Source organism: Natrix helvetica, assembly GCF_964273705.1.
Source record: "Natrix helvetica genome assembly, chromosome: 3".
In the NCBI taxonomy this organism is placed as follows: Eukaryota; Metazoa; Chordata; class Lepidosauria; order Squamata; family Natricidae; genus Natrix; species Natrix helvetica.
In genome coordinates, this window is record NC_138549.1 from 121265172 (window position 1) to 121289506 (window position 24335).

General features: G+C 38.6%; 1 protein-coding gene across 2 annotated transcripts in view; it reads right to left on the bottom strand.

Annotated features, from left to right (window-relative positions):
* Positions 1–24335, bottom strand: part of CELSR2 (cadherin EGF LAG seven-pass G-type receptor 2) — a 121181-nt gene that overhangs the window by 53984 nt on the left and 42862 nt on the right. For both annotated transcript variants that reach the window (XM_081946665.1, XM_081946664.1), the window contains exons 3-5: positions 15376–15598; positions 8695–8810; positions 8370–8458 (exon numbers count right to left, since the gene is read on the bottom strand). In XM_081946665.1, coding sequence (XP_081802791.1) covers positions 8370–8458; positions 8695–8810; positions 15376–15598 — 428 coding nt within the window. The remainder of the gene's footprint in view (positions 1–8369; positions 8459–8694; positions 8811–15375; positions 15599–24335) is intronic.

The window sequence follows — 24335 nt, forward strand, 5'->3', positions numbered from 1 at the left end:
AGAATGAGAAGAAGCAGAGTTGAGATGAGAGATTAGCAGCTGCCAGCAACAGCAGAATTTATTTATACCTTTCAATTTCATATGTTCTTGTGAAATTATTCTTTGTTTCTATTTATAATTTATTTTAGGTTCTTGTTATGTAATTGTCTTTTTTTGTTCATGAAAATTGCAGAAAAGGGAGGTGGGGAACCAGATGATAACTTCTTTTAAGTAACCCTGTCGCCATATGTTTGCATTATTTTTCCCCATTTTTTTTCCTTTCCAAAACCAAATTCAGAAACAAGGAACATATTCAACTGCTGTCTAATGTTAGAATAGGTTATGCTAGATTTCACCTTAGAAACATCTCCAGTTCCATTAAGAGCCCTCACAGCAACTCGCACCATTGTTTTGCAAAATGCCTATTGAACTGTCAGACGATGTAGAACAGCTTAAAGGTGTGCGTTTTGTCTTATTAAATAAATAAAATAAAAACTTGTTATCTAGCATTCTCCCCACTTATACTTTTCATTTTATACACTGCTGGAGGGACAAAATATCTCACAAAGAGACTCCTGACAAGGTGCCTATTTAGGAAAATGTGAACAGATAAGCATCTACAAAATCAGGAAAAGAGTAATCATGACTTAACCAGAGAGGTATCTGTTTTGGAAAACCGGTGAACAGATGAATGTGTCAGATTAAAAATCTATTCATATTTTTTTTCTTTTTCCTTTCTGGAGACCGTTACTAAAGCACATAGAAAAATTGAAATTAACTTCGATTTCTACACTCCATCATTTCTACACTCTTTGTTCTTGCTGTTGATTTTTTTTTACTGCTGCTTTCGATTATTTTTTTTTCTCTTCAGGTATAAAATGTTGATCCTGCTTATGAGGATACCATCCACATTTCAGACGGTAATTTAATTATATATCCCTTTAAAATTTGGTACAAATTCTCAGGCTTCTTTTCATAAATGCATTTTTTTAAAAAAAAAAAAATCTCCACAAGGCATCCCTTTGCCTTTTAACTAACATAGCCTGCACTTTTCTCCTGGAATCTCTCTCTCTCCCCTTTTGTGTTCGTCCATCATGGGGCTGGCCTATCCTGCACATTCCTTATCCCTTGCAGGGGAAACCCATGGGTCACCAGTGGCAATGTTGTTGTGTGAAAGCCTTGACTAGAACGATTCAAAGGCCTGGCTCAGGAAACAGGCCAGTTCCAGACAAAGGGAGCGAAGACAGCTACAGGGGTGGGGGTGGGGGGGTGCCCATAGCAGCAGGTCACAGCACAGCACCAAGGGACTGGCAGGCAGCCCAAATCCTCTCTCTGCCTTTGAGTCATTCCTTCTCTCCAAACATGCAAAGCAAAACGGGAGAGCGGAGAGGGAGGAACTCGGCTAAAGGTTCAGAGCACAGCCCCCCACACTTCAGCCCCAGGCAGATCCAAGCAAACTCCTCAGAGTCGGAGCTAAGTCTAAATTTGCCTCAGATCAAGTACAATCTATGTGATGGCTTTTGCAAATGGCAGGCACACGGCAAAAGAGAGACTTCGGTCTGAAAAAAATCTACAGGAGTGGGATTAGAAGACGACTGCAGCTGCCGATCCCCCTTTTGCGCAAGCAATAGAAGCAACAGACACCCGTGCTTTCAAACTCCAGGTACACATACCTACTTTTGGATAGCTGACACTCAGAGACAAGTTCCACAATACAAAATGCAGCATATGTTTTCTCCTCTCTTTTGCCCAGAGGCAGTTCTTGTTTGCCACAGGTTATTAAACATGAGGCTTTTACTTCTCTGGGATAAGATTACAGTGATTTGGAATTACTGTAGCCTGAAAGATTTGTGAGTTTGGTAAACCGAACTTCTCCATCCTGCCATTCAAACATTTTAATTATATAGTGAGGGGTCCTCAGCTAACCCACTGTGACAAGTGATAAAGGAGCACTTTCTTTTTTTCTACAAGTCGTTATTCCCAACCTCCTCCACATCTGGAGGACATCAGACTGGTGAAAGTGCTTGATATCTGACTACAGAGAAAAAGAACTCATGGAAAGTAAAGTAAGTATAGAGGACTCCAGGAAACCCAATTTAAAAAAAAAACACCAAAAGCTCCCAGGAGATATAGGTATGATAAAAGTTTCATACAAACTTTTGTATGAAATGGCAGGTAACTATGAAAACAAGCAATGGCTGCACCATGGCCTTTTAGAGGGGAGAAAACCCTTAGTTGCTCCTATTGTTGAGGGACTAAGAATGAGGTTTAACAAATGATAAATGCAAATGTGGGCATTTTAGAAAAACACAGTTATTACCACAAATGGGTATCTAAAGCAAGAATGGGCAACTATAGCACCTTTATGATCTGTGAACTTGGGAGTTGAAGTCTACAGGTCGTAAAGGTGCCATACTGTAGTCACCTACCCCTGTAAAGGAGAAAAAAATTCCCAATATAGGATTCTTGATGAAATAGGAAGAAGGCTCCCATTATCATCAAAATAAACTTTCCTGTTAATACATATAGCAGCACCAAGACCACACATGCCTGAGAGTAATCATCATTAGAATTGTAAGGGGAAATGGCACATTGGGAATTCCTTTTTAACCTGCCCAAAGAACAGCCAACTGAAAGTTACTAGAGATGTTTCTTTTTCAGCAGAGATCCCATCTCTATGAAGCTGAAGTCTTCACGTAATATGTCTAAAGTATGATCATTTGAGCCTGGTCATCTGTGTCTTGAGTTCGAATTCTAGGTTTTGTTTTAATTATTATTGTTCATTTTCTTGGCTAGCGAGGGTATTCTCAGGAAACTTCTCCAATACTGAAGTTAAAAAACTATACTTTCTATTTTGCTTCTTCAAAGTCCAGCTTTTGGTTCCCTAGAGCACCATAGGGAAGCCATTGCCTGTGCAATTCTAGTATTTGTAAGTATACAAACATCATGGCATTTGAAAATATTTTTCAAGGCCCTCATGGCTACCCTGTCAAGTGTGAGTCTGCAGCATATTTCTTGAGTATTGGCTCCTTTACTATTGATAGCTGAACTCCAAAGGCAGAAACTAACCAATATCTTTATTGTCAAGTTGATTACTGAACCTGCTATCATGAGTTTGGTCTTCTTTATTTTTAATCTTAGTCCCATTTTTCCCCCACCATGCACCTTCACTTCCATTATGAGAGCTTGCTGATTCTTTGCCACTTCACTTCATCAGAGGAGTATCACAAGCAGAGCATAGGTCATTAATATTTCTTCCTCTAATTTTAAAACTCTGCTCACCTTCTTCCAATCCACCTACCACCAATATATATTCTCCACATAAATTGAATAAGGGGAGAGTATTAGAGGTGGGTTCAGACCGGCTGAGAGAGTAGGTAGTAACTCAGCTGGCCACCCCCCAAACCGACTCTATCAGTGGCACCACAGGCACCGCCATCTTGTTTTTTGCTTCTGCACATGCGCAGAAGCACTTTTTTTTACTACTGTGCAGGTACACATAGGGTGCATCAAGCGCACCCCCCCCCAAAGCATGGCCCTGAGCAAACCGGCAGTAACAGAAGCTGGAAACCCCCCCCCCTGGAGAGGATACAGCCTTGTCTCAGTCCTTTGCTAACTAGAACTAGTGTGTTTTGCCATCTTCTGTCCATACTGTGGTTTTCTTATCTGTGTATAGATTTTACATGAATGCAACTATTATGTATTCAAGGATTCCAATTTCTCTAAACGTATTCCAGACATAACTAAAACCAAAACCAATACTTGGATATACTGTAGCTACAAGCCACAACAAAAACAACAACGACTGGCATATGGACAGCAATATGTTTTCTGCAGATTTGCAAATGGGAGGGGAGCCCTTTACCCGAGCTATAAGAAAGAACCCTTAATCTCCTTTTATGGTATCCTAGTAGGATCATGCTTCGCTGTTTTTTTATCCTTCCATAATGTAGTCTTAATATGTCTTATCTCTCTGTCAGTTCATGGATATTCTGCATTTTAGGTTTAGAAGGGGGTGATTTTGTTTTCTAGCACAGTCCCTGAATCCTTCAATTCTTTTCACTGGCTAGAGGAAAACAGGAGTGAATTTTTCTACAGCTCTGCTATTCCCCCCACCCCCACCCCACCCCCCCCAAGTGCGTATGTCTGCACAGAAACACACTCGATTTGTTATTAAACTAAGTTAAATGTACCAATAAGGCAATGCCTAGGAGGACATGGAGCAAATATACTGAGAACTATTCTTTGGATCTACTTTACTGACACAAGACAACGGAGAAATTGAGAGCCAAGAAAGCCAAGGTTAGCCACAGGTATGCAATGAGCTATTGCACGCTTTCATTATAGGAATAGTTGGTAGAAATAGCACATTTTGCCCTAATTGGAAAGCCTTCTGCTCATTACAAAGAAAGGGGGAAAGGAGCCTCACTTCCTGTGTGTCCTAGCTTCCAAAGCTAGGATAAAGAGACAAGGCACCTTCAACGATTAAGCAAGCTCTCACATGTTTGGACAGAGATTCACAGTGGTTTTTAATAAGCTGTATTTATTGCTCTGAAAGAAACAGCGGGGCTACCTTATTACCACTTGACAGGCATGGCACTGAAACCCAGAGCTTGCTCACTTTATCAAGCACTCCAAATACTGGAAGCTTAGCCACTCTTACAAACACTTAAAAGAGCACTTTTGTCAAACCTCCCCCCAACTTCACCTCTGCCTGCCATAGTGTGCAAGAAAAACAACAACCCAAAACAGTAACTACAGAGAATCAACAGTAAAAACTAACACATCTTGGTTTCCAGCCAGGATAAGCTAAGGGTAACACGTTTTTAGTTTGTTTAGTTTATCTCCCATGTAATTTCCATGAAAGCATTTTTTTAAAGAAAGTAATATTCTGACAATCCTTAGAGTCATAACTCACAGGACACCTTTAATTCTTACAATGTAAGGTAGGAGGGAGAGTCACAGAATTATTTCTACAAAAAAATCAGGAGCTTTTGCAGGTTTGACTTGGTTGTAATGAAATATTGTAATGCTTCAGCCCAAGTTATGGAACTCTAGGTCAACACAACATGCTGTTAAGAACTTGTCATTGACAAGCTACCTACAATAGCCTATGAAAGCATCTTTGATTCCAGTTTGATTTTTACATTGTAACTTGTCAGGCAACTATCCTTTTAAAACAAAGGGGGGAATTTGGGAGGGGGCAGAAAGAAACTGCTCTATGGCACTAGCTGGAGGCTCTGGTAGCAAGTACCCTCCCACATTAGTTAGCAAGAGCTGTCTGCTGGCACATATGCACTGTGCTTGGGTGAAGTACCCACAGGCAATCCAGCTCATCAGTGCTGACACCTGTACAATATTCAGAAATATTCCCAGGAATGGGAGGAACAACACCCATCCCAAATAAAGTGCTCTCAAATTAGAGCATGGAGCTAAGCCAGACTCCTCTCAAACTCTAATTCGTCACCAAAATGTGGTTCTGTTTTACTGCCACCTTTGACTTGTACATTTGATGGGGGAATGAAATAAGCACCGGTCAAACAAGAACAAATGCAGCTCACAACAACAGATGGGTAATTGTGCTGTCTAACATGGCATTTATCTAGCATGATATCAATGCTGAATAAGTGTCAAACAGTTGTAGTGATTGTCTGATCCCTTTTGTGTGCGTGTAGCAGAAGTTCTTGCCTAACAGGTATTGTATTGATGCAACAGCATAAACATTAAGCAAGTGAGAGGAATGTCTGTTAACTGGGCTGGATCTTGGCATCAGAATTTTCATTCAAGAGCTGAAAGACTGGGATCCTGTTATAGCATCATTGTGAAACCATTTAGAAGTCTCAGTTCAACATAACGTGTATAGCTGAATTAGTTCCTCTGTCCAAACACCACAAAAGGATTATTATTAAAGCTGAATGTTTATGAAGTAAATCAGTGTCATGAAAATCATTCAATAGGATGCTCTGGATCTGTTTTTTCAAGATGCAACTGCTTAACATTATCGTCTCTAAATGGATTTTGGCTGCCTAACATGATCATTCTAGGAAATGGATTTTTAAAATCCCAATTTCTCGAGAGGTGCAAGAGACATGGACCTGGAGGACAACCTTATCTGTTTTTCTCCGAACACAATGGAACAATTTGCCCTTAGAGGTCTCCCTGCCCTCTAGCTCTCAGCATAGACAATGAAAGAAAATGAAGCCTATTCTCGTAAGGGACTTTTAATTCTGAATTTTAATGGTGAAATGGGCTGCCAGGTTTAGTACAATCTTATTTTGATTCGGTTTTATTGTGAAAGGTTTGTGGATTTTATGATATTTTAATGGAATTTGTTACTGCATAATATGATATGGGAGTATATAAATGATTGCAACAAGCAAATACACAAGGTTGCTTCAAAGCTCTTCCTGAAGTTCTTTTATTTGCCAGGATAACCGGTGAGGTGAAATGTCTGCTGCTTCCCTCCACTAGTGAACTCAGGAGAAATGCCTTCTGGACATGTAAATGCATATTTATAATGCTTTGGGAGAGACTTGAAGCAACCATGCTGAGCCTTTGAGTATCTATGGCTCCTCTGTGGCTTCAATAGGTAGTTCTACTTCAAATGATTTGCTCAGGGCTTCTCTAAACTGATCTTTCTGGATGCTTTCTCACATCAAGTGGGCTAGTCTGTGATCAAAGATTCTGTATCCTTCAACCAGTGGTGGGTTCCTACAGGTTTGGCCCGGTTCAGCCAAACCGGTAGTAGCAGAGTCGTTGGAACTCGCAGCGCCCCAGGCCTGCCATGCCCCTGAACCAGTTCCCTCAGCGATGCCATAGGCACCGCCATCTTGTTTCTTCGCTTCTGCACATGCGCAGAGCAATTTTAGTTGCACTGTGCATGTGCGCACAGCCCGTGGGCGGGGTGCATCCCTGAACAAACCTAAGCTGTGCTGGAACCCACCCCTGCCTTCAACTGATCTTTAGATTCAACTCATCGCATTCAAGCAGAGGATGAATTGGATGAATTGGATCAGCATGATGCCTTTTGGAAAAGTCAATGAAAAAATGTTCAGAAGCAATGGTAATTCCCTAGGTCAAGAAGGAGACAGCACACAGGAATCTGACTCAAAAACAGTAACTGTGAGAGGGACCTTGGAGTCCTAGTGGACGATGACTTAAACGTGAGCCAGCAGTATGCGGCAGCAGCCAAAAAAGCTAATACAATCCTTGGATGTATAAAAAGGAGCATAGAATCAAAATCACGTGACGTATTAGTATTGCTTTATAAATCCTTAGTAAGATCACACCTGGAATATTGCATCCAGTTTTGGATACCAGATTAGAAAAAAAGGTGTTGAGACTTGAGGGGGAAAAAAGTGCAAAGAGGAGCAATTAAGATGTTTAAAAGCCTGGAGACAAAACCATGTGAAGAAGGGTTGCAGGATTTGAGTATGGCTAATCTAGAGAAAAGAAGGACAAGGGGTGACATGATAGCAGATAGCCACAAAGGAGAGGGGGTCAATTTATTTTCCAAAGCACCGGAAGGGAAGACAAGAAACAATGGATGGAAACTAATCAAGAAGAGAAGCAACCTGGAATTAAGGAGAGACTTCCTAACAGTGAGGACTATTAACTACTTGCCTCCAGATGCTGTGGGTGCTTCATCACTGGAGGTTTTTAAGAAGAACCTGGACAGCTAGTTGTCTCAAATTGTATAGGGTCTTCTACATGAGAAGGCGGTCGGACTAGAAAACCTCCAAGATCCCTTCCAGATCTATTCTGATTGGTTCTGATTGAACTATAGAGCACAGGAGGACTTCCCTATTGCTCTTTCCCCTCCCCCAGATTAGTATCATTCCCTCCATTCCGCTCCCACCCACCAGCCATCAATGCCATTCCATTCCCCTGGGCAGCCTTTTCAGGCCCGTGCTTATTAACTGAAGCAGGCTGTGACAATTGCACCAGCTGTTCACCTCTTCTTGCCCCCTGTCAGCATCCTCCTATTTAGCGATTGGCTTCTTGGACTCAATCATGCTGGGACCACCACAGTTTTCTCTCCACTCCCCCCTCCCCGCCATGCTTCTGTGTTTAGAGCACTATGAATACTAATAGCTGGAGATATCCGGCGGTTTATAGGAGATGAACATTTCGAAGCAGCCATCCTGACAATGACTCCACAATCAAAAGCTTCTTTTAGTCCTTGAGTGTTTCATGGCCATGGAAAATATCCTCCTCTTCCCCTATAAGCAACATCTCCAACTACTGATAATGACATGGTACCCAGGGGGGGGGATACCAGTGGGAAAATTGGCATAAAATGAGCAGAATACTTCAGAGATCCCAAGACAATTGCTATGCTGGGTATTTCAACACTAGGCCTGTTGCAATTTAGCACAAAATAATCTTACCTTGTTATAATAGTGCAGGTGGACAGTGTGCCATTGTCCATCGCTCACACCTCCTGGGATGAATGGGGCAACTGTGCTTGTGGTTTCTCCTGAAGGAAAGACGAAACGCCACTCAGGTTTTTAAAATAAAGTCTGAGGAGAAAAAGAATAACTTCCCCATCATTTTATAAAGCTTCTGAGAAGCGGCGAGGGCACCAGAGTTATAACAGCATGCCGAGTGAAGGAGTTAAAGAATATTGCTAAAGATTTAGAAAAATAAGGCACAGAAAGGTGGAATGTTTGTAAAATAAAATAAATTGACTGACATACTGGAGAACAATCATACCTGCTGAGAAAGTAAGCTGAACTTGCTCTTGAACGATTTCCAATGCAACAAAATCATGCCGTTCATTGAAACGCCCATTGTAGAGGAGAAGACCATCCCGTTCCTTAGTGGCAAACCTGCCCCAAAAGAAGAGAAAGCCAGGCCTCATTCAAAGCATCACCAATGCCCATTGCAAGATGCTCATAAGAACTAAAGTGATTTGCAGGATGTGAATTATTAGAATTTTTGCCTGGTCAGAAATCTTGCAATAGCTTCTAATGCAGTTTTTCTCAACCCTGGTGACTTTAAGTCGTGTGGACTTCAACTCCCAGCTGGCTGGGGAATTCTGGGAGTTGAAGTCCACAGGAAGTCCACAGGAAGTTGAAGTCGCCAAGGTTGAGAAACACTGTTCTAATGCCTTATGAAATGAAAAGATGGAGTTTAGAAACTCCACCCCCAGAATGAATTCCCACTCAAAGCAACATAAATTGTATCCTGCACTGTTATCACTGGACCCCATGTGCTTACAAACAATTTTCCTCTGAAAACATTCGCACAAAGTGAGAGATCATATGTACAACACTCACAAATACAGACAGATCACAGGTGGAGTTCGCAACATTTATTACGTAGAAATTTTGGAGATATCCTGCCTCAGAGGAACTGTTGGTTGCTAAGTGCCATGGTTTACCTAAGGAAGCACGCTAGATCTAACAAAGGCATTCCTTTGTGATTAGACATGTAGTTCCTTCATACAAAGGAGTGCCCAAAAGGCTAACTCAGTTGTGACTCATCCTGGAACTCTCCCCCCCCTCCACTTCCCCCCTCAATCTTCCATTCATTCATATTGGTTGCATTGTGACTGTATATAAATAATGAGTAAAAGCAAGGAAAGGGACGATAAGCATGAAATAACAATTTCTCCAATGTCGTTGGGAAAGTCTTCAAGTTCTGGAAGCGATCAGCAAGAAGCCAGAGTGGTCATTTCAAATGGTTAATGATGTGCTGGGAATATTACGAGAACTTGGTTACTACCCCCAAAATCAGGACTATGGAGTCACATGTTGTTACTGGGTACATAACGATAAGAAGTATGAAGTCTCAGTCATAGGGGTGTGTGTGTGTGTGTGTGTGATCGGAACTGCCGTCTTTCTATAAATCTTGGTGGGGGTGTGTGGAGTGCTGGCTTTGTTTCAGTAAGTGGAATGATTGGTTGTGTGGTTGTATCATGATTGGTAGATTGGTGCTGATTGGTGCTGGCTGTGTGTCTATTGTTGTTTCGTGTTGTAACGGCATGGGTGGTAGGTGGGGCTCATTTGTTGACTAGGGCTGATTTCCAGATATCTGGTAGGCTGGAGGTATCATCACGTTTATTCATGTTTTGGGGGTGTTTCTCTATTTCGATAGCTTCCATAATTATTCTCTTGTTAAAGTGTTCTGTTTTGAAGATTAACCTGGTTCCTTCAAAGTTGATTTCATGTCCTGTAGCTTTAAGGTGCTGGAAAAGGGAGGAAGTTTTTTCTTTTTTTCTTACTGTGTTCTTGTGTTCTGCGATGTGTGCATTTATTCTCCTGTTCGTTTGTTCTATGTATGTTGCAGGGCAAATTTTGCATGGTATTTTGTAGACTCCTTGGTTTTCTAGCTGGATTTTGTCTTTGGGGTTTCTTAAGATGTTGGCTATTTTTTGGTCAGTGTTGAAGGCTGTCTTGATATTGTGCTTGTGGAGAATTTTGCTGATTTTATCTGTGGTGCCTTTGATGTAACGGAGGACGGCAGTTCCGAACACACACACACACACACACACACACACACGTGTGTGTGTATATCACAGCGTCCAGGTCAAGTTCAAGAAATGGGACAAGAATGTTAAGTCCGGCAAGAAACCAGGATAACAGAAACAGGGATTAGTGGGCAAATCGATCCAATCATATACAGAAAATGATATGGTTGTTTTGGAAGAAAATCACACCTTCACAGCTTGGGGGGAAATGCTAAGTATAAATTAAAAGGTTTTGCTAGCTACTGATTAAAGCTGTGGCCAAACAATCTAGAAACTGGATTCTGCTTCATACATCACAACTTAACTCACACATGGCTAGGAGGAGAAAATGCACTGATGGGTTACTTCGGGAAATACACTGGGATGTTCAATTGATTTACAGTACACTACTGCTTCTAGGTGATCTACTGTAAAGTGACATTTCCACTTTCTTAATGTAGTGGTCAGTTCTTTTGACATCAGCAAACACAAAATTCCAATATGTACATTTAGATGAAAACTTCAGATACTCATTAACTTCCATGGAATTGTGAAATCAACCCCTACCAATCTATTTCAACTTTAAGATTGCTAGAATGCCATTTTTAGTTCCCCTCTTTACTGCGTTAATGGTGGTGGAAGATTTTAATTTTTTTGCAAAAGGAAGCTAAAACATATGAAGAACAGTTGCAGGAACTGGGTATGTCTAGTTTAATGAAAAGAAGGACTAGGGGAGACATGCTAGCATTGTTCCAATATCTCAGGGGTTGCCACTAAGAAGTGGGAGTCAAGCTATTCTCCAAAGCACCTGAGGGTAGAACAAGAAGCAATGGGTGGAAACTAATCAAGGAGAGAAGCAAATTAGAACTGAGGAGAAACTTCCTGACAGTTAGAACAATTAATCAGTGGAACAGCTTGCTTCCAGAAGTTGTGAATGCTCCAACACTGGAAGTTTTTAAGAAGATGTTGGATAACCATAATTTTGTCTGAAGTGGTGTAGGGTTTCCTGCCTAAGCAGGGGGTTGGACTAGAAGACCTCCAAGGTCCCTTCCAACTCTGTTATTCTATTCTATTCCCCCTTCCACGTTTGTGGTCATGCCCGCTTTAACATAACTTCTGAGTCTCCAGAACAAATTCATCTGATCATCAGGCACTCAAAGGTTGCTTACTATGATTTAGTCTAAAGAAATGAAAATATATCATCCAAAAACCACTATACTTAAGATGATATTTTCTTTAATTAACTGTGCACATTGACATATTAATTGTCTATATAATCAGAGCACTGGGTGTCTTTTTTCTTTGCTTTCTACAATCTTCTGGTAGAACAAAGAACATCCATTTACTAGTTTCAATCCTTATAGCTTCCTGGCACCAGATCAAAAATGAAATCTGGTAGAAAAGGGAATTAAAAGATCCCAACAAATAAGCTTAGAGGTGTCAAATTATTCCATCTTCTCTCTTCTGATAAACATAACAAGAATTATAACATCTTCTTATCTTCTCTTACATTTCAGGGACATCAATATGCCCACCTATCAACTGTAGTTGAACTGAAGTAAACCACGAAAAATTGATAATTTATAAAATTAGTTAATTATTTCATATAGGCTTTCATCAGAGCATTATTAATTACTGCTACTCATTCCTAAAATGTACCATTTTTAATTGCAAATGAGAAAATAAGACATGAATGCTTCTCAATATAACAACCGGAATTACTTATATATAAGGTGGGCAGCTATATAAATTTATTTAATAATAAAAAATAAATATAAAACCTATAAAAATAAAAACTGGTCTGTTAACTTGTTACGATGTAAGCTAGTCTTTTCCTGATGATCTACTATTCTCATCTTCTGTATTTATTGGCAACTGTATGTAGGCTGATCTATCAAAACAAAGAGACTAAAACAGCATTCATATAGGTCAGTTAATACGTTTTGCATTTTAGCTGTCAATGATACAGTTTCAGTAGAAATACATTATTTTTGAGCATGAAAGCCTTTAAAGGCTCCCAATGATTTTACAAACATGCTTATTAAGTAATAATGATTTTTTAAAATACTTAAGCACCAGCTCAGAAAAATCAGAAAGCATAAACTATGCAAATTATATATCTTCATTAATTTCTACCACCTTTTAATTCTACTATACCTATTTTATACATTTCATAATCGGTACTCATACATTGAAAAAGAGCCGCCATGTTCTCTGTATAAAACTACACATCCACATGTTCATTTAGGATATGAGCTCTTTACTACTGGTTCTGAAGGTTTCATTTGCCCTGCACAAATCAACCTTGTGAAGTAGGAAAGGTGGACCTACTAATCAAATTTAGAACCCCACTCCTAAATTGCCATTCAGAAAATTGAAGGGGTCAATTAATAGTTGGACTGGCATAGGGAATCCGATTAGCTAAAGCAACTTTTCTTAGTATTTAAAAAAAAACATATTACAATTGGATGCAACCAACTGCCAACTACCAACTTCTGCATTGCTGCTTCTTTTCTTCTTACTATTTCAAATACACACCTGTCTATTATTTTTTTTTAAAAAGCACACTTATTTCCCAACATACATGCTTAGAATCAAAGGAGCAGAAGCACATTCTGTTCTTATACCTGCAGATATACTTGGGCTCTTAACTATCTCAGTGGAATATGTGAAATTACACCTGCTCAGCATATTCTGTTTTAATAAGGTTGCTAAAGGGTATTTTGTTCTGATCTAATATGTGAAGAATAGAGAGACATTTGTAACACATATAAGATTGGTTTAAAAAAAAGAGAGAAAAAATATGTGCTTCATAACTGATTATCCAATATTAAAACTATATAGTTTTACACACACACACACACACACACACACACACACATTTCCCTAGATGAATTACTATACAGCAGGAGTGTCCAAACTTGGGAACTTTAAGACTAGTGGACTTCAACTCCCAGAATTCCCCAGCCAGCATGCTGGCTGGGGAATTCTGGGAGTTGAAGTCCACAAGTCTTAAAGTTCCCAAGTTTGGACACCCCTGCTATACAGGTAGTCCTTGATTTAGGACCACAATTAATCCCCAACTTTATGTGATTAAGTGAGACATTTGTGAAGTGAGCTTTGCCCCATTTATGAATTTTCCTGCCACAGTTATTAAGTGAATCCCTGCAGTGGTTTTGTTAGTTGTTAAGTTAGTAACATGGTTGTTAAGTGAATCTGGCTTCCCCACTGACTTTGCTTCTCAGAATATCGCAAAAGGCAGATCACATGACCTCGGGACCATGCAATCATCATAAATATGAGACAGTTGCCAAGCGTCTTGGGTTTTGATCGCCTGATCATGGGGATGCTTCAACAGTTGTAAGTGTGAAAAATTGCCATGAATCACTTTTTTCAGTGCCACTGTAACTTTGAACGGTCAAATAAATGAACTCTTGAAAGTCGAGGATTACCTGTATTCAAGAATGGAATGTTTCTCAAATCAGGCATCAACCATTTTTGTTTTTGTCTCTTTCCCAAACCAAAGTGTGCTCCCAGATTACCAAGGGGCTGAGTTATTGGAACAACCCCTTCTGCAGCAGGTGGGAAATGATAAACCCCCTCCCCCTGATAGAAACAGTGAATGATAAGCCTGTCAGGGCTGAAAAATATGGTTCCCATCTGAGCAAAGCAGATCTTCCTTTCCCTTGTGACCACACACAGAATTGCTCTCCTGGGTAGATTCATTTTAGACTGTCAGCACTTGGCAGTTTTCCCCCCACCCCCTTCCACACACACACACACACATACACAGTCCCAGAGGAAAAAGTGTGTGACAAGTATACAGAGCAGAACTGGAGATCACTGACCCTTTGCTGGGGACAAAAAGGCTTTGGCTGGCTGGCTTCTTTGTGCTAGGCTAACAAAAAGGATGGAATTGGAATAATTATGGGTAGTAAGGCCAGGAAATGTGGAAGGCTCTATAATCTCATCAGAGGAGCTCAAGCAAATAACATCCTTACAACAAACACAGTACTTATATGCCCATTTACACTGAAAGGACAGAATGAGAAGTGAGATACACAAATCCCAAAAATTTTGCTATGCTTGCTTCTAGTAAAAGTTCCTAGCTTAACAGTATTGCTAAAACAGAAAGAGGAAGACACTTATTATTCAACAGGTAGCACAATGAGTCTGAAAATTGAACAAAACAGATCCAAGAAATTAAGCAGTCTATATAGTCCAGATGCTTGTGGTAGCTCTCAGCCTCCATATACATAAACACACGCAAATCTAATGCAGGCAGCAATTGTAGGGAGTGGGGAGATATACAAGTGCAACACCATCAGTGTTTACCTATACAACTTCCTGCTGTGGGTAAACATCTGGATCAAGGTGATTCCCCTGACACATAATGTCCATATTCAAGTCTTTTTAAATTGTCCAAAATGACAGCATAAAAAAACATGCTGAAGATGAAGCAGAATTTTGTATAAGAACTTTTAGGACTACAATTTTAAACACATTTAGTAGAAAATGGTCCATCTAGACACAATGGGACATTTTTTCAACTTACAGAACTTATTTTCAATGAAGGTGAATATATTATCCAAGGAATTACAGTCCATCTAATTTGACTTCCCCCAAAAAAGGAGAGGGATTTCCCCTCCCCTGTTTTTAAAACTATTTCCAAATATTTAACATTATATTTGGAAAATTGGTTAAACATTTATACTCGTCTAATTATATTTTATGTTTAATATATTTTTGCTCAGGACTTCATATTCTATCTATTTTTTAAAAAACTTTGAAAATAAAATAGATTTTTTAAAAACAGGGATAGTTACAAGGATTATCTGGCTAATAGTACAGAATGTCAGGAAAATTTAAGGAATGACAAAATAATGTACATATAGGTACAAAACTATATTGGACTTCGTTTTTTTCCTAAGCCAAGTACTTACGTGAGAACAATGGTGAAATGGAAGCGTTGGCGCAGTCCCTTAAAAGTAAGGAAGGAGTGGCCCGGGAAACTACGGGTACTCATCTGACAGTACGGCTTCTCGTAGTCTCCAGACAGGCAGTCACACTTGAAACCACCCACCAGCAGGTTGACACAGGTGCCACCATTCTTGCAGACACCAGGGGTACAGCGACCCAACCGGGAATTCACTTCACAGTTCTCTCCTGTAGCAGAAGCAAAGAGTATCTATCAACAAACATATATATTCTCCCCCTACATTCTCCATAATTCTCAAAATTAGTTAACACTCAAAGCTATTCCAAACCCAATTGAATTTCTTCCCACAAATGCATCTGAAGCAAAGCACTTGGATTCAGTGGTATAATTGTATATACTACTAGTAGTATTTATACAATTTATAGGCTATATAACTCCTGACTGTGAATGGATTACAAATTAAAAGTAAAAAAATACAAAACACAAAAGGAAATCATGAGAGGCTCTCAAAACAACATACAGTATAACCACACACATATCATCCAGCAAGGGCTTAACCTTCACTCTATCCACATCTTGGAAGTACAGCCCATCTTCCTGAACATCATTAGAGTGGGTGCCATCTGGATGTCTGAATGAGTATCATTCCAAAAGCCACCCACACTTTCTGATTCCCACATGATGATACTGCTTAATCAATAGGACATGGAGCAGACCTACTCTCCCTGATCACACTGGGTAGGCAAAAACAACCAAAGATAAGTGGTCCCACGAAGAAAAAAAAGGCTCTGCGCCATGAATAATTTTATAGATGATAACCAGCACCTTGAATTGCTCCCAGATGCCAACTTGTAACCAGTGCAACTCAGAGAACAGTGTGATCACACAGAAATAACAAAGCATGCCCCACACTGTCCAGATTGTTGCATTCTGGACCTCCAAGTACTCTTCAAGGACAGTCCCAAGTAGAGTACATTTCAGTAATCTATTTGTGAGGTGACTAGTGTGGTTCAGGAAAAGTTCAGGAAAAGTTGCCTGTGGCGCATTGGGTACACCTGTGCAAAGATCCACTTGGCCACAGCTACCACCTGCTCTTTGAACAGAACCTGTCAGTTGCAGTACGTATAACCAAGTTACACACCAGTCTTGAGCGGTGAAATGCAATCCCACCCAAAATCAATAATGGAACATCTTCAGACCTAAATGATCCAAATATTTGCAGCCAGTGCAGAAGGATATCATGATTAAAATTATTAAAGACATCAAGGAGCACAAAGAAAAACACAGTACCCACATCCTGGCTCCAAATCAGGTCATCAAAAAGAACACCCAATGTTGTCTTCATACTGTGATCCAGTCTGAAAACCAATTGCAATGGGTTCAGACAATCCATCTTCTCAAAGATCATTGCTAAAGTCCAAACACCTTCTCTACAACCTTTCCTAAAAAGGGATGATTTGAATCTTTGGAATCATAAGTATCATATTGAGGGCACCCCACAATCTTCTTTAAGGCTGAGAGCACAACTTTCTTCCTCAAAGAAGCAGATGTCACCATGTGGACTCAATAACTACCATCTCCCCACTTTTCAAAGCCAAGGGAAAACATTTTATTTCCCCAAAACTCTTAAAGCCTAGTTTTATGCTACATTCAGCTGTTCTTTTCTATTTCCTGCTTTGATACTATTGCAATGCTGATCTTTCTTGTGAGACTACAGAAATTAATTTAATTTAAGGTGCCTGACTGTTTTGTTCTGATTTCTCTGCATAAGGAGAAAAACTAAAAAATATATGAACATGTATGATATTAAGCAATGGACCTTTTTAAAATGATGTCCAAGTTCTTAAGATCTATAACATAACTGAAAATTAGCAGTGCAATATCAGTTTCCACTTTGTTCTCAGATATCAGTTGTAAGTAAGTAGTGGCTGGGATTTCCCACCAATTAAAGCAGAAAATAAAGCAGAAGATAAATAATCAAATAATCCAAGATATCATTTTAGCACTAAAACACAAGAGCAATCTGAGAAAATCTGTGGTCACATCGTATAAACCATTTGCATGTTTGTGCAAGCTGAATTAAAACTTGATTAGAAAGCCTAGCCCTAACAAGTCTGATTCTCCAGAGTTTAGTCTTCCATTTGCTTTAGTGAAAAATTTGACTAATCAAAAGGTTTAATGTGGCAAATGTCTTTGATATATTCTATCAATATGCATGCAGCTGCTTTTGTTAATAATGGAAACTGCTTAACAATGGGATGTCTTCAACAAAATGATGTTCACTTGCAAAGCATGTGTTATAAATAAGCAAATCTGTTCCCTGTATTATTAGCAATCTGAAGGAGTAATTTCAGGCAGATTTATGTGAATATTTTTATTACTTTAACTCTATCCGTTGTTCATTTCTCAATTTGCAAAGCAAATAGGTAACTTGTGGAGCTGAAAAAGCAGGATCTGATAATGTAGAAAAGCTGCATTTACCAGGAATAGTCTTTGATGGATACAAATAAACTAAACTGATAATTTGATACCACTTTTTCTCAAAAGTTTGTATTGGAAACAAAGAAGACCCAAATTCTGATTTTAAAATGTTTGCATTCATTTGTTGTAAATTTCAAGTAACCAAAGCTGAGATTTGTCTAAAATAAATAGATGAAACCCAAACATGTTTTTCTCCCCACAAGCTTTTTCTTTTACACCCTTCCTTTCAGCCTTGTTTTCAGATTTCCTTGTTTATTTTTCATTACCTTCAAAGACTTCTGAATCCTAAACCAGATTGCCAACATTAGCTTCCCTCCTCTCTCATTTTTGTTTTAATTACTGGGTTCAGACAACAACAGTTTCATTAAGATAGATTGGAAGCTAACTAGTTTAGCCACATGACCTATTTTACACAAACATCCCTCTATTTGAATGCTCCAGAATCCAGACTTTTAACTATCATTATTCCCAACCAAGGGAGCCTGGCATGTTATGGTCCCTGGGGTAGCAAAAAGTTGGACACATCTTAGTGGCTGAAAGACGACAACAAATTCCTAACCAATATAGTCAATAGCTGGAGCTACATCTCCTGATAAACCTAAAGCACGTCAAGCTCTGTCCCTGATCTGTTCTTTCAAATTTTCTAAAAGTAAACAGGTCTATCTATCTTGCAACTGGTCATCTTTTTCTTCTCTTTCCTTTGACCTTCTACCTTGGAGCCTTTTCCTGGAATCTAGATGTTCACATAACATGTCTGAAGTAGGATAATTTGAGCTCAATCATTTGTGCTTCAATGCTTCTCTTTAGCAATATAAAATTGGCTATTTTGATCTCAGGGACATATTTACATAGAATCCTGCAGAGTTATATACTTTAGATTAAACCTACACATTTACACTAGGCTTAGTTGTGAGTGCTCCAACATTGGAGGTTTTTAAGAAGAGAATGGACAATCATTTGTTTGAAATGGTATAGGATTTCCTGCTTGAACAGGGGGATGTCCTAAGTAACTGCAAGGCAAACTAAATGCATGTATCCAATTCTCTGCCAATACCTCAAAAACTGAGATTGTTAATTTTCAACAGCTCAGATTTCAAGAAGAAAAGCAAGTCAATCCAGCCAGAATAATAATATAATGTATTAGGGGAGACTTGGTCCTAATCTTCTGAGCAACATTATTGGTTCTATCCCAACAATCTAATTTAAATTTTTAATAAGTGTATCATTTTTAAAAATAATAATAAAAATATAATTTTGCGAGTTGCAAATGAGTTTCCTCTTTTGTAACTGATCTTCTTTCTCTTCTTTCTCTTATTAAAAGTCCAGTTCCATGGTTGTGGCAAAACAGGTTAAAAACCTTACAGCAGATTCACATGGATGTAAATCTCCAACTACTCAAAGACTAAGGCTACTAAAAAAAAAAATCAACGTGAACAACTAAAATAGTGTGAATTCAGCATTAATCATTATGAATAGCACAATTTGGCAGCAGACAGAAAAGGGTCCAGCTTTATTACATATCAAAGCTCTGAAAGTTAAGAGACAAATTCTACTTTTTGAATTTAATTTAATTTTAATTTAATTAGCACTTCTAGACCGCCCCCTCTCCCAAAAGGGACTCGGGGCGGTGTACAGTCCATATCAAAAACATCATACATAATAACAATTAAAAATTATTAAATGGATAAATACATAAATAAGAGGAGGATAAAATAGACAGAACTGTAATTGCTAAATAAATAATTTAAAATATACAAAGTTTAAAACCCCAGTGTCTTATAAAATTAAGTCCCCTAAAAAACCAGTAGGAAATATATATGCCAGGAGGTAGACGTTAAGAATTATGCCAGACCAGCCAGTCGGAACAGGTGAGTCTTCAGTTTCTGCCGGAAGGAACGGAAGTCAGGGGTGGTTCTAATGTCGGGGGGGAGGTCATTCCAGAGGGTTGGGCCCATCACAGAGAAGGCCCTACTCCTTGGTGTCGCCCGTTGGCATTGCCTAGTGGACGGCACCAGGAGAAGCCCCTCCCTGTGAGAGCGAATTGGCCGCAGGGATGTATGTGGGAGGATGCGATCCCGCAGGTAACTAGGCCCTATGAAGAAGCTGTATGCTTCAAAGTGGATGAAACAAAATCCAAACGTTTCACTGCACCTGAACGTATTAAAAAAGACATGTTGCACTTTTTAAAAATTGTCCAGTTAGCTCTCATAATATGGGTGTAGTAAGACCAGTAGGGCTGTGTAATGCTTCAGATGTGATCTGGAAAAAGTGCTTTGGGATGTAGGAGAGTACTAATGTAGAATAACTGCCTGATTTGTTAGAGCCATTGGAGGGAGTCTTCTACAGCAGCCATTTGACCTTAGAAACAGTTGTGGCTGCTTTAATCATTCGCTGACAGCTTGTTTACACTCCTGTACATTCTGAAACAGTTTTTCTGAATCATTCTCAAATAACTGCATAACACTATTAATCAAAAACATGAAATTTGAATATCTTTTGTTATTGAATTGAATACTTTATTTGGCCAAGTGTGATTAGATACACAAGGAATTTGTCTGTGGTATAAAGGCACTCAGTGTACTTGCAAGGCAACAGAGAAAATAATAATAATAATAATAATAATAATAATAATAATAATAATAATAGTAGTAGTAGTAGTAGTAGTAGTAGTAGTAGTAGTAGTAGTAGTAATAAATACAATTTTCCTGGAAGAAACTGGTGGGACCATAAAATGGAGAAAGTAATAGAAAATGAAGAAGCTAAAGTGGTCTGGGACTTTAGAATTTAAACAGAAAGGCATCTGCCGCATAACACACCAGATTTAACAACTTCCAATAAGAAAGACCAAAAAAGTCTGGATAACTGATGGTGCAGTACCTGGAGACAGCAGAAGAGAAGAGAAGGAACTCGAGAAGAAAACAAAATACAAATAGAGGTAGAACGACTTTGGCAAAACAAAGCAAAGGTAGTTCCAATAGTTACAGGTCCCTTGGGAGCAATCCCAAAACAACTGGAGCACCACTGGAACACCACTGGCATTGTCAAATTCACATCAGTCAATTGCAAAAGGCAGTTTTAGTCAAACTAATTTACATCCTGCAACAATACTTCTAACACCGTAAAACATCAACATCTGCCTATCCCAGGTCTCTGGGAAGGACTTGATAGGTAGATAAAAATGCCAAATCCAGACTAAACATCTGGCTGACTGTGCAATGGACCATAATAATAATAATAATAATACCAATACAAGGACGAAGGAAAGAAGATAATGAAATAAATAAATAATACTAACCCACACTTTATAGATTGATGTATATGCACATTAGATAAAACTGCGAGAATTGGGTGTTTAGCAAGGTGATGTTAGGATCTAGAAGATAGTCACCATCATTTGGCCTGTGAAAATTAGTAGAATCTGATCATATAGACCTAGTCCTTGGGCCTCCAGAAAAAATTATAAAACTTCCTTGAAGTACAATTTGAACTGGAAAGAAGCCTTAAAGGGAATTTCAAGAAGCTTTTCTAAAGATTTTAGGATATGGGAAGAAATAATTTGACAGGCTACAGAGTGCAGACACACCATTTTGCTGCTGGACTCAACACATTCCCTGCCTGGCTTATGAGGTAATTTAATAGAAACTTATTTCTATATTATCCTGAAGTCACTTAGGAAACTGCAGGACAGGTTCAAATTTCACCCTAGGGAAAAAATGGGGCTGCTATAAATATACATAATAACAGGAATTTATGCTGAGGCCATATTACAAAGTGCAATGATTCCTCTGGCCATATTCTGCCTCTGACATATGCAGAAATAGGACAGGAAAGGGAGGGATTGGATAGTTGTTATAAAATGAATTTGTAGCTAAACCTGGCCTTACTTTCTTGGCCTTTCTCCTCAATATAACCTTCACATAAATCTCTTGACCATAATAAATATGAAAAATACTTTATCAAAAATATATATAATTTTTCCTGCAATGTTGATCCCATTTTACACATCCAAGCTAGCAATGTTAGTAATGCATGGTGAAACGCATCACAAATTAATAGTGAAAAGTTCACCTTCACATATGGCCCAACCTTGGTTTAGGATTAGTTTCTGTAGCACCAACTCAAATGAATTGTAAATAAATGTATTATATTTAATAAATGTAAGTTACCTAACTCTGAGAAATTTCTGAGCTATTTTCTTCAGTTGCATTCAGCAAAGCAAAGCATTTATGAAGCCTTGGACATAGGGTTAAATGATACCTCATTATCCGTACACATGCCATAATTATGCTCTTAAGTGAGAAGCAGGTGTTTGCTAGCAGGCTTATGCCAAAAGCATGATTGTTACTCTGTAATAAGAGCTAAAGTAGATGAGACACATGAAATTGCATGTCTCACTATATAATAATGCAAATAATTGCATATATATATGTGCTGGTTTTGTTGTATTCGGGTCTTTTCCCGTGTAAGACTGAGATTGTCTTTGCAACGTTTCGGCAAGATCTCCCCTGCCATCTTCGGGCTTGGCCTTAAAATGGGAACGGAGCTTGCCGAAACGTTGCAAAGACAATCTCAATCTTACACAGGAAAAGACCCGAATACAACAAAACCAGCATACCTACACCCGTGAAAATCTACGAAAACATATATATATGTTGTATTTGTGCTGATAAATAAATAAAGGGAGATTAGTATGGATCTAGTATTATTAGGAACTAGTATTATTTATTTATCAGCACAAATACTGTATCACAAAACAGAAGATGGAGAAGAACGAGACAGAGACAAAAGAAGTGGCAGAAGTATCTAGTCTAGAGCAAAATTCCAGTGAGTAATATACTACGACAGTAAAACTACTGTACTAGACTACTGTAAGATCGAGAGAGCCAGATTCAAATTCAGACACAGCCATGGAAGTTCACCGACTTTGATTATTTTTTAAGCCTAAATTATTACACAGGATAGTTGTGGAAGGAGAAATGGAGAAAATGGGATATGTATGCTACCTCCAGCTCTTGAAGGGGCAAGATCATAATCTGTCCAATTAAAAAAAAAAATCCTGCTCCAAGTCAAAGTTGGAACTTTGGTCTCCATGGAATTCCAACTTACCATAGAACATACATTCCTATCCCCTCGTCTCTTTCAAAGCAACATTATGCAGAACATAACACAGCAAAGGAGTAAGGAAATTTCAGGGGGTTTGGCCATTTTGGTCCACCCTCAGCCATGGAAGTCTAGTGTGTGACTTTAGGCCAGTCAGGCCCTTAGCAGAAACTACCTCACAGAGTTGTTGTGGTGGTAAAAAGATGATATAAACTCATACCAAATAAAAATACTAAAAAGTACTATACTGAGAAATAGTAAACCAAAGAAATTAAAGGCACGTTGAGAAAAGGAAACTTTGCTAAAACAAGTTGATGCTAACATTACTCACTATACTTCTCCATGCCTTTCTGCAAACTATTCCTCTTCCCATCAAGTTCATTTGCCACATCATATATCACCTTTTATTCTTGAAACCTTTAAACTACTCACCTCTCAATTTTGCAGGATTTCACCCAACTCATTTTATTCTCAGTTGTTCCCTTCTTTTCAATCCATTCCCTGTGCATTCCTATATTTGTTTTCATATTCAGTTTTCTTTCATTCACTATATACAAGCAAAATACCCCAACATACTTTTCACTACCGGTCATTCTTTCTGTATTCAGTCCACAGTCTTGACCCTATCACTTTTTGTTTACTATACGCACTTTTTAAGTTCCCCTTCCCTTCAGTTCTAATATAAAGGCACTCTTTCCTGTTTCCCTGACATACCCAAAACTCATTTACATGTAACACATTGGGCAAAAGGACTCTTTTACAGCCCTTTTCATCCCTTTGACAAACATTCATTACTCACAACAAACTACACATGACCTCCATACTGTTGCAACAGCATTTACCCATACTAAATTTTTTTCTATCCATTTCTTCCATCTTTAGTAACTACACCACCAAGATTCAATTTGCCTACTTGCTCTAATTTTTACCATTTATGTTTAACATGTACAGTAATTGTTCACTCCTTTTCCTTGCCAAACACAACTGCATTGTTCTTTGATACATTAATTTTCAGATCTAATATTCACCACAAATCATTCTGGTTCTCAGTCAACATAAAAGCATTATTTTAATTTTAAAAATACATATGCAGTAGTTCCCAACCAATAATTCACTAATATAACTATAAACATACATAACTTTGCATTTAGATGTATATTAATTCCTTTGCCACATGCATGGATTAAATATATTAATACTTAATAATTATTAATAATTCATTATATTAATAAGTTCCCAACTAAAAAAGGACTCAAGATGGCATGCAACATTAAAAATATTATAAGAACATAAAAGAAAATAGTTTGGGGGGGGTAAACAAAAAATTTCAACCACCCACCATTAATTATCATCAAAATAGATTTCATTGTACATTTCATTCAT